Raw genomic sequence first — 14566 nt, forward strand, 5'->3', positions numbered from 1 at the left:
TCACAACGATTACTCATATTTTAACACCATCTTTAAAGGAACACATAGGAGGGAATTCCCTGGCCAACCAGTGGTTAGGACTTGGCACTGTCGCTTCCAGGGACCTGGGTTCAATCCCTGGTCAGGGAACTAAGATTTTGTAAGTCACACGTGCAGTGCGGCCAAAAAATAAATGAATGAATAAATAAATAAATAATGGAACACACAGGAAAATGTATAACATTATATAGTGTAACAATAATTTTTTCCACGCAAATTCCAAGTATGAATGCCAAATACTGGCTATAGTTATCCATGGCTGTTAAGGGAATTAAAACCATTTTTCTGTAATTCCCAAATATTCTGCAGTAAGTTCCCTTTTATTATAAAAGTAAATATTTAAAAACATATGGCAAGTGCATGTCTTTTGAGTGTCCTGTCTACATCTTTGTCTGAGTCTATGCTTTTCCTGTGTTTTGTTCTAGAAAGCCACCAAGCAATCCTTGGCCAGAATTCTTACCTGGTAGCTTGCTAAGGGCCTGTTGGCCCCCATGTTTCCCACCACCCTCCTTTCTTTTTTACCTTCAGTTTTAATTATTTGTGCGTGTAAGTGTACCTACTATTTCCTTTGTTTCTCTGCTTACAGTTTAGTTTACTCCATCTTGGAATAAACCTTTAAGTATAGCTATTCTACACTCCTTTTCTTCCTTTCCCTTTTCCCTTCCCTTGTTACTTGAGCAATTCTTATCTGCTTCTTTTTTCAGTCTGACTCCTCCACTTGTGTTTCCCTTTGTTCCATTTTTCTCTTCATATGAACCAAGAAGGCTCCCGTTTACAGCTAATAATAACAGTAATACTTTTTTTTTTTTAACAGAAGGGGAGGGGAGAATCTGTTCTCTTATTTTCAACAGGCAGAATTTTTATTTTTATTTATTTTTATTTTTTAAATTTTATTTATTTTTTGGCTGCGTTGGGTCTTCATTGAGTCACTCAGGGGCTACTCTTCGTTGCGTTGCATGGGCTTCTCATTGCAGTGGCTTCTCTTGTTGCGGAGCACGGGCTCTAGGCACACGGGCTTCAGTAGTTGTGGCTCGTGGGCTCCAGTAGTTGTGGCTCGCGGGCTCTAGAGCGCAGGCTCAGTAGTTGTGGCGCACAGGCTTAGTTGCTCCGTGGCGTGTGGGATCTTCCCGGACCAGGGATCGAACCTGTGTCCCCTGCATTGGCAGGTGGATCCTTAACCACTGCGCCACCAGGGAAATCCAGTAACAGTAATACTTTGGAAAAACCTCACCCAAGAGGGTAAAATTATGTCTTCTGATAAAATACAACATACAATATTAAATTTAAGCTTTTCAGCCTCTAAAGCAGCGGTCCCCAACCTTTTTGGCACCAGGGACTGGATCTGTGGAAGACAATTTTTCCGCGGGGGGCGTGGGGGCTTGGGTGGTTCAGGCGGTAACGCAGGCGATGGGGAGTGGCAGCTGAAGCTCCGCTCACCCGCCCGCCGCTCACCTCTTGCCGTATGGCCCAGTTCCTAACAGGCCGCTAGCAGTCCATGGCGGGGGTGTTGGGGACCCCTGCTCTAAAGGTCTTGAAAGTACCTTGAAAAGTTCCCTTCAAGATCTACAGTAGTCTCCATCAGATCTACTTATTTTACTTAAACACTAGCATTCAACAGAAAATTTTAAAGTTGTCATTTAATCTTATTTTTAAATGTCTACTGACTAGTATATTAATAGACATGTATTCTACTAATTTCAGATAGAACTATAGAGTATTTTAGAATCTTTTGTAGATAGCCTTAAGACCAGCCTGGGAACTCTGTCACCATTTATACTTTTTTAAAATAGAAAACTCTTTTGTAAGAGCCAGCTAACAAGTCTAGAAACTCACTTTTGAAATACTGCCTGTGTGTATCTCCATATTAACAGTGAGGAGGACCCTCTCAGGAGCAGGCTATATGCTATGTGTGTCTGGACTGTAATTTGATGATACCAAAGCTGACTGTGTAAGAGGAATGGTTGAGAACAAGATTCTGGAGAGACCACTTAATGTGTTTGCCGAATGTTGATAGAATGGCCAGGGAAAAACCCAAGCTCATTCTTCAGTGTAATTGATGTCAATAGCATATGACAAGAGCTAGCCAAGTCCATTTGAGTAAATAGAAACAAAATGAAAGAGTCATGGACAATAACAAAAATTAGAATGGTATTTTGAGCTATACCAGTGGCCTTTACAATTAGGTCAGACTGTCATCTAAATAGAATGGTTTTAGGTCATTCTTTTCCAAAGGAAACTAGACTAGATAACCTGTCTGAGTTCCTTCTAAATTTCCCAATCTGCCACCAGTTTTTAATTAAAAGATATTCTGATATTCAGTGCACCATATTCTTTTTACTTGTGCCAGTGATTAAAGGAAATGTTTTCACCTTTTTCATTGGCAGATTCACAGACTCTTCTGGCATAATACATTTTTTATTTCACTATGGCCAGAAATTACCTCACAGTATTTTTGGAATGGAGTTTTATAACATATGGTATGACTAACTGTAGAGTTTAGAATATTTACCATTTACTTTGTGTCTTCCTAGCTGGAAATATTGTACAATTACTCCCTCAGGAACTATTGTGAGTAACTTAACTGAGCCCTGCTTAGTCAGGAGTAGACCAGGATTGGGAGTAGAGAGGAGTGTGTCATGCATGAGAGGTTTGGGGTCAGTCATTTAACAAAGACTACTTGAACCACTATATTTCCACAAATAGAATGAATTCTTAGACTGAGGAAGCAAATTCCATTAAGATCACCTATATACTTCTCTACTTTTGCAACCTTGGGTTTGAATTTAGTTCCTATTTCAGTTACATTCTAGTAGAAAAGTTTCCTAAAAAAATTTTTTTAGATAATGCTATGAGAATGTAAGCCATTGTTAAAAGCTCTCCTTTTACTGGAGTTCTGAAAATGAGATTTTTCAGGATAGATTTTTGAAAAGATTATGTCTAGCAGCTGAGGCACAACCTGCTTTCTCATAAAATGGATACATCTTGCATCAGGTCTTCTAATCAGCTCCACAAATTTATCAGATACCAGCTGTGTGCAGGGCATTATTCTAGGTGCTAGGGATACAGAAGTGAACAAATTGCTCCCTTCACCCTTAAATCCTTTTGTGATGATGGGAGGGGGAGATAAAACAAAATTTTAAATGTCTGATAGCTTTATGCAGAGAACTGATGTGATAGAATTGACATGATAGCTATCTTAGATTAGGTATTCAGGAAGGGCTTCTCTGACAAAGTAAATTTAAGCTGAGGTTTAAATGAAAAGGGGAAAAAAGCCAGCCCTGATCCTCCAAGGTCAGGGATTGAGAGCATTTTAGGCAGAAGAAATTGTGAAGACAAAGACCCCGAGGCAGGAGCTTTGCATGCTCAGGGAAGAGAGATGAGGCTGGGAGGCTGGGTCGAGAGTGTGAGATATGAGAAGCGGTCCAGGTGGTAGGCAGGGCGAGGTCCTGAAGAGCTTCGCTGGCCAGGTTAAATGGTTGAGTTATATTCTTAATGTAATGGAAAAAAAATCATTGCAACGTTTTAAACAGGTTCAGTGATCACTCTGCTGTTGTGGGGAAAGAGTAGAGATACTGGTGGTTTGGATCAAGGTGCCAAGGTTGAAAACTCTGGTGTATTGGGTTGGCCAAAAAATTTGTTCGGTTTTAAGTAAAAAATAAAAGACACATTTTTTATTTTCACCAATACTTTTATTGAACAATTATTCACTAACCGAATGAACTTTTTGGCCAACCCAATAGATACACATTACTTGAAGAAACCTATCTATATAGAGGAAAGCATACAAATGAGGCTGTTACCTAGAGGAAGATAAAAGGAAGGCTTTACTTTTTATTTCTTGAATAGAAGATTTTGCTCCTTGCAGGGAGTTGTCTAGAAGAGAGGGAAAGCTTGGTGATGTTGGACGTCAGGAGGAGAATTAAAGGAGCAATGCCTTTGACACTGTAGCAAGGGACAAGATCAGAACACAAATAGAAGACTGGTGCTTGAGAAGACCATGAACATGAGCATTTGAGCAAGCTGTTGAGGCAGGAAAAATTAGCATGTGGGCGGCTGGATTTTGTTGGGGATGATGAGGGATCCTGCCAATTGGCACCCATTTTCCCAAAAAAATGGGCAGGGCTATTAAGTCAAAGTGAGAAATGGAGGGGCAAAGGGAATGGGAGATTTGCAGAATAATGGTAAAATGTCCAAGTCATTGGAGAATGGGGGAGCAAGCTACTAGAGAAAGAAGAGAGGAAAATTATAGGGGATGTTGAATCCACAAAAGTTGTTATAGAGCATACTTTTTAAAATTGATACATTTGTTTACTTACATCTCTCCTCCCTGCCAACCCAATAGATATAAACTCCATGAAGGCAGTTCCTGGGTCTGTTTTACTAAAAATCCGTCTCCCCACCTCCAGGCTTTATACATTGCCTGTTCTGCGGAAGAATATCTGTTGAGTGAGTTAGTGAATAATGAGTGAATGCCTATTTAGAGACATCCTCAAGTCCAAGAATTGTGAATGATTGGTTTTCTCCAGTTGTAGATGGGTATTTTGGAGGGGAGAGGGCAGGGGATTTGCAGAGAATTGCCAGAGAGTGATGATGGTGATAACTCTTAAACCTAGTTAGGGGAAGACATGAAAATAAGAGGGTGGTAGGTAGGAATAAAGAGGGAGGGTGAGTGGATTAGAGTTCACAGGTGAAAGAATTGTTCATGGGGTGGGAAGCTCTTTGACAAGGATAGGAGACCGTAGTGGGAGAGGGTATGTCTGAATTTGTGATTTTGGAAGTGAAGCTATTTGTAGGGATGCCAGACTTCAAGGCATGTCCTGGGAGTGTGAATGAGATAGAACTGAGGAAAGATCATTAAGAAGAAGCTTAGAGAACTGAGAGGCCCCAGGGTGTGAGGAGGGTGGTCTATGTAGGTAATAATGTCACTAAAAATGACAGGAGTTGGTGGGGGAGAGACTTGGCTTAGGTGCTGAAGTTCTCAATGATGGAAGAAGTCAGTAGTCAAATTGGCCCTGTCAATGAAAAACCTGTTGTTAGCAGTTTGTAATATCTAAATTTATTCAGCTTCATCTTGCTGTATAGCCAGAGTAAAAATAATAGTCGGCTTTGATTTCCCTTCCCCAGGCCACCTCTAAGGGGTAACCTTGCTTTTGCACATGCTTGCTTCTGTGAGAAGGTTTGTGCATTTCCTTCTTGAAGCTGGCTTATGTCAGTTTTAATTCTGCCTTTGGCAATTCATTATTATATAATCTTCCCATTTGCTGTATAAAAGTTCCACCTAACTTGCTGTTTAGGTTAGTTCCTACTTGAACTTTAGTTCCTCTAGCTTTTGAGCTGGTTGGTTATTCTGACATCTTCTGGGCATAAAATTCATTTTCCCTTTAGGATTGGTGTTATAATGAAAACATATTCTTAGCTTCATTTTTCTTTAGTTAAACTGAAATTCTTTTAAAAACAAATAAGAGTAATATCTTAGTTCCCTTGGAAAAGCTTGTTCACACAGTTCAAGATTTGTTCATATTCTTGGTGTTGGTGAAAACCATATTGCTAGAAGGAACTTTGGAGATTATATCATCCTGTTCCGTTATTTGAAGGATTGTAAAAATGAGACTCAGGAAGGCGGAGATATATTATTACTAATTAGTTGCAGAGTCTGCCTTCTAGCTTCCAGTCCAGTGTTTTTTCCATATGCCAAATACAATCAGAACAATCTTTTTAATAGTAAATATTAGAGTAACTGTATTTGCCATTTCCAGTGTGATAGGGTTATTAAAAAAAAAACTAATATCCCATAATCAAAATACCTTCTAATGCTCTTGACAATTGCTAAAGGATTAAGAGATGGATATGTAGGGGCAGATATTTTCATTTTTAGGATGAGAAAAGTGAGATGAAATTACTTGCCTGAGCTCATGAGTTACTGGTCACATGCTGTGCATATATATTCCTTAAATCTTGGTGACAGTCCTGTGATATGTGGATACCATTATTTAACCCAGCTTTATGAATAAGGAGACAGAAAGGCAAAGAGATACAGTAGGTCTAAGTGGAACTTAGGCAGTCTGACTGGAGCCTGATCTTTTAACCATGACTTTGTGTAGTAACAGTGGCAGAGACTTGAAATTAGGTCTCGAAATTTCAAGTCCAGTGTGTTCTGTCCATACTCTGCTGCCTCTGACCATGAAAATAAATCCTGCCTGATTCAGACAGTGTGGTTATATGAATGACCAGGAGAGAGAAAGATAAACTATGGAGATAGGAAAGAGATTACAGTCTTCCAAAATTGGATGTGCAGGAGAGTAGATTTAAGGCTGCAGGCTTTGGTAATCTGCTAGGTTGGTAGAAGAGTTACACTGTTGAAGGATAACACTTCACCTTTTCTTAGTTATAAATGAATAAATGAACTTTTCTTATCCATCCAGCCCATTCCTCAGACTCCATATTATCAGAGAGAAAGGAAGAAACAGAAAAGAGGACCCCTTGTTGAGTTTAGATCTCCTGAACACACACAGGATCAGTTCAGAAGTTCCCATGACACAGGGCAATGAGAGTGAGCTCCTTGCTTGGTTCCTCACCCAAGAAGAGACCGGCCCAGGTCCATCTCTCCTGAGTAGGAAAGGCTCAGCTCTCGGAAGAGACTTCTGCCTGGGTGCAGGCTGCCACGGGCTGGGCCTGGCTGTCTGAGGTAAGATGAAAATCTATCTGAGAGTGCACTAATGCACAAAGCTGGCAGTATAGCTGTCACCAGTGAAGCTGGCAGCATCCCCACCCCTTTTTATCTGGAACACCCTAACTCTGATCACCTCCTGCATGCTTGGAATCGAGATCCAAGTTATTGCCCTTAAAAAATTTATAGTCTGAGATACTTCTAGGAGAGATAGGATTTAATCTTTAATAAATATATTTTAAATAATTATATCTACTTTAAAAATAGAGAATTAATCAGTTTCATTCTGAATGGTCTACTTTATGTGGGTATTTGTCCTGAAGATAGAATATCAGAGTAATTAAATATATTTATTTACTGTTTTCTCACAGGAATTCATAAGCTTATAATTAAATCATATCAGCCACAGCTGCCTCAACCATCTGCAGTCCAGGTTCATTTTATCTCTGGGATAAAGTTTTCATTTTTGCCTTTTGTGCTTTTCACCCTATTACCTTAGGGTGGATTTACCTTGTTTCATGTGTCACCTTGTTTGACCTCATTTCTTCAAGATTATTCTGGATGAAATTTCTGGATAGATGACTGGCCCTTAGGTATTTCATTGTATCCACAAATTTGATCACTAAAAATATCCCCACTTGTAAATGGAACAAAGACGGAAGTATAATTATTTTTTGCCTCTTTCATGTACATATTGACCCCAATATCAGTTATTCGAAAGTGTACAACTTTGTATAGATCCCCTCCTGGGATTGGACACAGAAACAGTCTGAAATAAAAAACAGTTTTCAGCATGACTCGGCACAGCGTTATTTACTTTCTCTCTTTATTAGCCTATGGGTCAAGAGATTTGTTATTCTAGAGCAATTGAGTATTGGAGTGGAACAAGCAAAAGCATGGCATATTTTTCTATTTTAATAATCTGTGCTCTTGTTTTCTAAGATATGTAGTTTTTCATCAACTAAGCATGGTTTGGATTCCTCCTCCAGAATTATAAATCTCCTGATTCCCTTCTGATAAAAGACAGAGGACAGAGGTGGTAAGATTTTTAGCTAAACCTTTGTACCTGTTGTCCCCCTTTTTTATAAATGCTTGATCCATGCCAGAGAATAATTGTCCCAAAAATTTAAACAAAGGAGTTTTGAATTTTATCTGATCAAATCACTGAAATGTTATCATTAGAAAATGTCTGGTAGTGAAAAAAATCTTAAATCATATGGATTAAATGTGACTTGCTGCTTCCACTTATCATGTTTCCATAAAAGCAGTTTTCAAAATATGTTCTCTTAAAATATCTTCAAAATAGTTCCTGGTCAAATGGAAACAAGTGTTGGGAAAATTCTCTTGTTGCAGACAAATTCATTAATGTGGTGATAGCATTGCCAAGAGGAAGGAAAACATGCCAGGGCAAACACACTCAGTCCTGAGAATGTTCCTTCTCTGAAATCCTAGCCTGTTCTTTCTCTCCTCCCCTCCTTGTGCAGAAGTTCCATTGTTGCCATCATTATCCAGAATGTAAATAGCTTTGCCAGAAATGCGGCCCACAGCTTGTCCAAGGACAAATTTAAAGGAGATATATATATATATATATATATATATATATATATATATACACACACACACAGATATAGATAAATCTACCCCTTTCCATTTATTTGCGTTGGGTATTTTTCTAACAATAGAAAAAGCCTGGTATAGGAAGAGATGATTGTAGTGTGGAAATTGTTTTTTAGTAGAAATGGTCTGGTTGTGCTTGTTGCTCAATGGCAAGTTTATAAACTCCATTTCTGCCTACTTTGGAATAGTCAGTGGATTTTGTGTCTCTTTGTGGTATTTTAGCATGTTAGTAACTTTGTATTATATTCTCCAGAATACTTATGTACCTAAAAATGTGCCTCACAGAATTAATTTCCTTTATGGACTTAACCATTGGCCATTTCCCCTTAAGTCCTCTGTTCTCAGAGGTCTGGCCATTGTTATTAAATCCCAGATTTTAGAGCTGATGGTCCTTTTACAAACAGAATAAGAGTGGAGGTTTTGGAGGTCATGTAGCCCAGCTGTTTCTCTTTGCAGGTAAAGAAGCAGACCCACAGAAGTATAGTGACCTGATCAAGGCCTGCAGTTAATAGCAGAGTTGGGACTAGAAGCCAAATCCCTATTAGTACTTTTCTCTTTCCAGTCCGATTCTGCTCTCCACCTCAGAGCTCAGATGGGGTTTTATATTTATCAGGGGCACTGGGGACTGGGCTTCAACCCATTTATTACTAAAGAATATGTTTACTAAGCCCTTTTTGGCCCTCTTTCTTATATAGTCTTGGAGTCAACCAAGCCAAAATCTAGATTAAATTGAAAACAGTGTGGAAACTATATTGATTCCAAATGTAATCTCCAGACCTTGTACAAGGAGGGAGGCAGGAACCTTAATCTTTCAGAGACAGTTTTGATAAACATTTAAAGCTTTTTTCACCATAGCTATTTCCTTGACTTATACCTTTGAGGTTCCCTGTGACATCAAATTATTGAAGCTTCATTCTTTTATTTTTTTAATTTTTTGTTGAAGTATAGTTGATTTACAGTGTTGTGTTAATTTCTGCTCTACAGCAAAGTGATTGAGTTATACGTATATACATTCTTTTTTCATATTCTTTTCCATTATGGTTTATCATAGGATATTGACTATAGTTCCCTGTGCTATACAGTAGGACCTTGTTGTTTATCCATCCTGTATGTAATAGCTTACATCTGCTCACCCCAACCTCCCACTCCATCCCTCCCCCAACCCCCTCGGCAGCCACCAGCTTGTTCTCTACATCCATGATTCTGTTTCTGCTTCGTAGATGGGTTCATTTGTATTGTATTCTTTCTTTCAGACTTACTTCACTTAGTATGATAATCTCTAGTTGCATTCACATTGATGCAAATGGCATTATTTTGTTTTTTTTTATGGCTGAGTAGTAGTCTATTGTATATATGTACTACATCTTTATTCATTCATCTGTCGGTGGACATTTAGGTTGTTGCCATGTCTTGTGAATAGTGCTGCTGTGAACATAAGGGTGCATGTATCTTTTTGAATTATAGTTTTGTCTGGGTGTATGCTCAGGAGTGGGATTGCTGGATCATATGATGATTCTCTTTTTAGTTTTCTGAAGCTTCATTCCTTCTAACCCATTTCCATTGCTGCGATCCTACTTCTGGTATGGGGTGGGGCTGGTTTAAAAAGGATAACGGAGAAAATATCCCCACCACTAAGAACTAAGCACTGTTGATATTTGTACATATTTGTTACCAGTTTTTTATCTATGTGCACACTTTTTAAAATACCAGGGCAAATAATACACAAGCACATATATCTTTTTAGTATGTGAGCTGCCGAAGCAAGAGCTAGCTCTTTTTTAAAGGAATATAGTTTTACAGATAAATTCATCTTTAATCACCATTCCTCATTCTGTTACCTATTCCCACCATGACCTTGACCCTGCACCCTCACTAAAATACTCTTATAAATTTGGTATATGTTGGTCCAATACAGTTTTCTGTACTCGTTACCATAGAGAATATGTAGTGTTGCTTTGTTTTAGTTTATGTAAATGGTATCATGCTGTAAATATATCATCCTGCAACTTTTTTGTTTCCCCTCAGCTTTGGCTCTATACATACTGACCTAGTTCACTACCTTGGCTGTATAGGACTCCCAGTATAAGGATGTACTACAGTCTCTCCCATCCCTTGTTGATGGGGTTGAACTTGGTTCTTGGCTTTTATAAACACTGCCGCAACAGATATCCTCGTAGGCCTTCTTGGACACATGTATTAGTGTTTTTCTAAGGTTCGATAGAATTTTTATTCTGCTTTTTTTTCTCTTAACGTTAAGGCATGAACATTTCAATTGGCTTAGTATAATCGCCTCATAAACACATACCTTGTACATCTAGACTTTGAAACATCTTGAATGAAAAATGAATGTGAAATGGTAATTGGACACAAATCTTTTTGCGTCAGAGTAATTTAAACGTTGCATGGGCTCTCTTGATAGTAGTAAATAAAACATTAAGCTATTTCAACACAAAAGATTAAAAAACAAAAATTGGAAGCATGATTAGTACTTGGAGTGGCTAGAGCACGTGAGGATTGGAATGTCTGGGATTTCATATAGTCTCATCCCCGTTTTCTAAGTTTAGAGAAGTTTCTTAGCTTTTCGGAGATGACCTCTGTCACACCTCATCCTTGAGGATCTTCCTTTGATGCCACTTGTCTGCATCTTTCCTGACATCTTCCTCTCCTCATACATGCTTCCCCTGTCACCTCTTTTTTTTTTTTTAAGGGCTTCAAAATGTTTGGCTTTTTTTTTTTTTTTTTTTTTTTTTGGCTGTGTTGGGTCTTCATTTCTGTGCGAGGGCTTTCTCTCGTTGTGGCAAGCGGGGGCCACTCTTCATCGTGATGCGCAGGCCTCTCACTATTGCGGCCTCTCTTCTTGTGGAGCACACGCTCCAGACGCGCAGGCTCAGTAGTTGTGGCTCACGGGCCTAGTTGCTCCGCAGCATGTGGGATCTTCCCAGACCAGGGCTCAAACCCTTGTCCCCTGCATTAGCAGGCAGATTCTCAACCACTGCGCCACCAGGGAAGCCCCCTGTCGCCTCTTTTTGCACACTGCATTATTTCTTTGTGTGTCTTGTCCCATTGCTCCAGTGACCTCCTCGAGAATAGAGTACTGTCTTTATTTGGTTTTGTACCCTAAATAAGCACAGTGCCTGACACATAGATGTTGACCAGATATATTTTGAATGAATGAAAGAGAACATGTAAGGTGGGGGTGGGGTGAGGGAGGGTGGGATTGGGACGTGGTGATAGCCACTTAATAAGGAACTTCAATTTATTGAAAGGAGGGTACGGAATAAGGAAGTCTAAAAAGGAAGTAAGGGGACTTCCCTGGCGGTCCAGTGCTTAAGACTCCGTGCTTGCATCGCAGGGGGCACGGGTTCAGTCCCTAGTCAGGGAACTAAGATCCCGCATGCCGTGTGGCACAGCCAAAAAATAAATAAATAAAATTAAATTTAAAAAAGGAAGTAAGGCGATAAGGATGACAAAATGAGGGCTTTGACAGTGGATCTCTGCTTTAGAATACTGTCATTTGCTTGTATACAAACTGATTAACTCACTGGTTTTGAGTTAGAAAATAATTTCTTTTTGGAATTTAAATATCAATATATTTGTTTAAAAGTCTATACATACTTGTTTTTCTAGGAATAAATCAAAAAATTTGAATCCCTGACAGATAACAGCCATCTTACAGAATTTTTTTAAACACCTTGCCTAATTTCTTGGTTGCCCCAATTTTAATCAAAACTGGGTTTCCTGGAATGAGTAGACTAAAGTTAAAGGAAATACTTTGGTCACTGTTCTTATGAAATCCTTTGCGGTTTGGAAGCAGTACTTCTTTAGCATTTCAGCAGCTTCATTCATGTTCCGCACACGGTGTAGCACAATGATACGAGTAACTGAGCTTCGGAAGGAGAAGTTCAAATGCAGAACCTCCACATTTAGTGATTGAACAATAAAACTTTGGGGAGGAAAGTCAGAGTAGCTTTCTTAACTTTTATCATGGCACTAGTTATAAACCATTTAGTACTATAAATTTTCTTGGCAAGTACCTTCATAGCTCAGAAAATAATTTCTTGTAATGATTATTTTGTATTAGAAGCTGCATTGCTCTCAGAGTTTGCTCATTTGATTAGTAGAACTCTGATGTATTTTAAGTAATTGACACATTCAGGAGAATATAGTCTTACCAGTAACCAAAGATCTAAGATTGAAAGTAATGAGTTATCCTAATACTGAAATTGTTTCCGTACTGAAATACTTTTAAACTAATTGTTCTCTGGATACTTTTTGCTGCTAATTAACATCTCTTTTTACAGGATTCATGAATAAAATTTTCCATCCCAACATTGATGAAGCGTAAGTAACTGTTTAAAAATGTTTAAATCTTAGCAGCAGCTGCTCTTGGTTAGAGTTCATCTCTCTGTTATTAAAAAAACCTCAATTATCTTTTTGGATTTTAACAACAGATCGGACTGTAAGAATGGTCACTTCCATTATAGAATCCAGGACTACAATATTCCACCTTAGTTCAGGGTCCACTATTGGACTCCTTGGTTTTTTCCACTGTCATGAATGGATCTTTCATTTCCCTTGATATCCAGCTAATATTTGTAATATTCCATATCTCTGTTCTCTTTGTATAGACACTGTCCAGAGATCTGTCTTCAGTGTACAGATTATATTATTTTCAGCCCTTAAAGTATTTCTCAGTCCTTGAGAGTAAAGCAAACAGTTAATGAATCTTAATTATCCCTTTCTTTCCTTCTAATATTTTATTAGTGATATTTTAAAATGTGATATCGGTGCCTCCTATTTTATACTTCCAGTGCTATTTAGAATATTATTTGTCCTGCAGTTTTTCCTTGTCATGGCACTAAATTTTGATATTACACACACGCACACACGTGCATACATATGAAGTATTCTGAACTCTGAGAGGTTGTATGTACATATATACATCATGCCCCATGGTCCTTTAATACTTTCATGTATCAGTCATCTTAACAAGGATGTTCTCTTATGTAACTGCAGTATAGTTGTCAGATTCAGGAATTACATATTAATGCAGTACTTTTTCATCTACTGCCATATTCTGGTAATGGACTTTTTAGCACTTTTTTTTTTCATTCATTAAAGGATCCAGTCCAGTATCATCTACTGCATTTAGTTGTCATGTTTCTTTAAACTACTTCAATCTGAAACCATTCCTCAGCTTTTTATAAAATTGACATTTTTAAGGAATAAAGACCAGTTATTTCATACTGTCCCTTAGTTTGGGTTTGTCTGATTTTTCCTTATAATTAGGTTCAGAGTATGCTCTTAAGGCCAGAAGACCAAAAAGTGAGATTGTGTCCTCCTCAGGGTATCCTTTTTGGAGGCACACAAGTTTGTCTGCCCTGATAACCAATGGTAATTCTCATCACATGGTTAAGGTGTTGTCTGGTTTCTCCATTGTATAGTTACTGGTTTTCCCTTTCAATCTGTAAGTAGACACAAGACTTTGTGTATATTCTGCTCCTCATCATGTTTTCCCCAATTGGGATTCTTTGGGTTTTTTTTTTTAATCTATTAAAAATATTTTTCCTGATGATTAAACTAGTTGCCAAATACATGCAGCTAACTTTCTAATTTTTTAAAAAATGCCATTCTTTCCATCTGTTTCAGGTCAGGAACTGTGTGTCTAGATGTAATTAATCAAACTTGGACAGCTCTGTATGGTGAGTTTGGCCATGGAATATTTTTTAGAGATGTTGAGACACTGCCTAAAAAAATGTTGCTTGGATTTTCTTCTCTGGTTTAAAATGTTTTGTTGGGAATGGGAAAGGATTTTGAAAGCCGGTGGGAAAGTTTAATCAGTGAAAAAAACGTTTTCTCATGAGTACAGACTTTGGTTTAGTAGTGGAAGTTTGAAATTATCTTGTAAGATTCTGAAATTAATGTACAGTGTTACACATATGCAGACACACAAATACATACGCAGACATTTTATATATGTGTTATTCTGAAGCACATTGTATACATGTTTATCTGTAATGCCTTTTAGTTTTGGAAAAACTCTTAGGAATGTCCCTTTGAAATGAGATGGTGTATTAAGAGGTTTGGGGGATCATCATCTGTTTCAAAGGTGAAAACTTTGTTATGAAGCAAAGAATAATTTAGCCTTACCTTCAGTGCTGAAATTGACATATGATCTCTTACAGCGAATCAGCATGTAAATTGAGATCACAGAGAGAGAGAAGCCTTATCAGGCCTTGTAAC

At 38.2% G+C, this 14566-nt stretch overlaps 1 protein-coding gene across 2 annotated transcripts in view; it reads left to right on the forward strand.

Moving 5' to 3' along the window:
* Nucleotides 1-14566, forward strand: part of UBE2H (ubiquitin conjugating enzyme E2 H) — a 101268-nt gene that overhangs the window by 62031 nt on the left and 24671 nt on the right. For both annotated transcript variants that reach the window (XM_027101940.1, XM_027101941.1), the window contains exons 4-5: nucleotides 12625-12664; nucleotides 13973-14025. In XM_027101940.1, coding sequence (XP_026957741.1) covers nucleotides 12625-12664; nucleotides 13973-14025 — 93 coding nt within the window. The remainder of the gene's footprint in view (nucleotides 1-12624; nucleotides 12665-13972; nucleotides 14026-14566) is intronic.

Source organism: Aethalodelphis obliquidens, unplaced genomic scaffold (assembly GCF_003676395.1).
Source record: "Aethalodelphis obliquidens isolate GAN/ISIS:26980383/991018 unplaced genomic scaffold, ASM367639v1 scaffold5, whole genome shotgun sequence".
Taxonomy (NCBI): domain Eukaryota; kingdom Metazoa; phylum Chordata; class Mammalia; order Artiodactyla; family Delphinidae; genus Aethalodelphis; species Aethalodelphis obliquidens.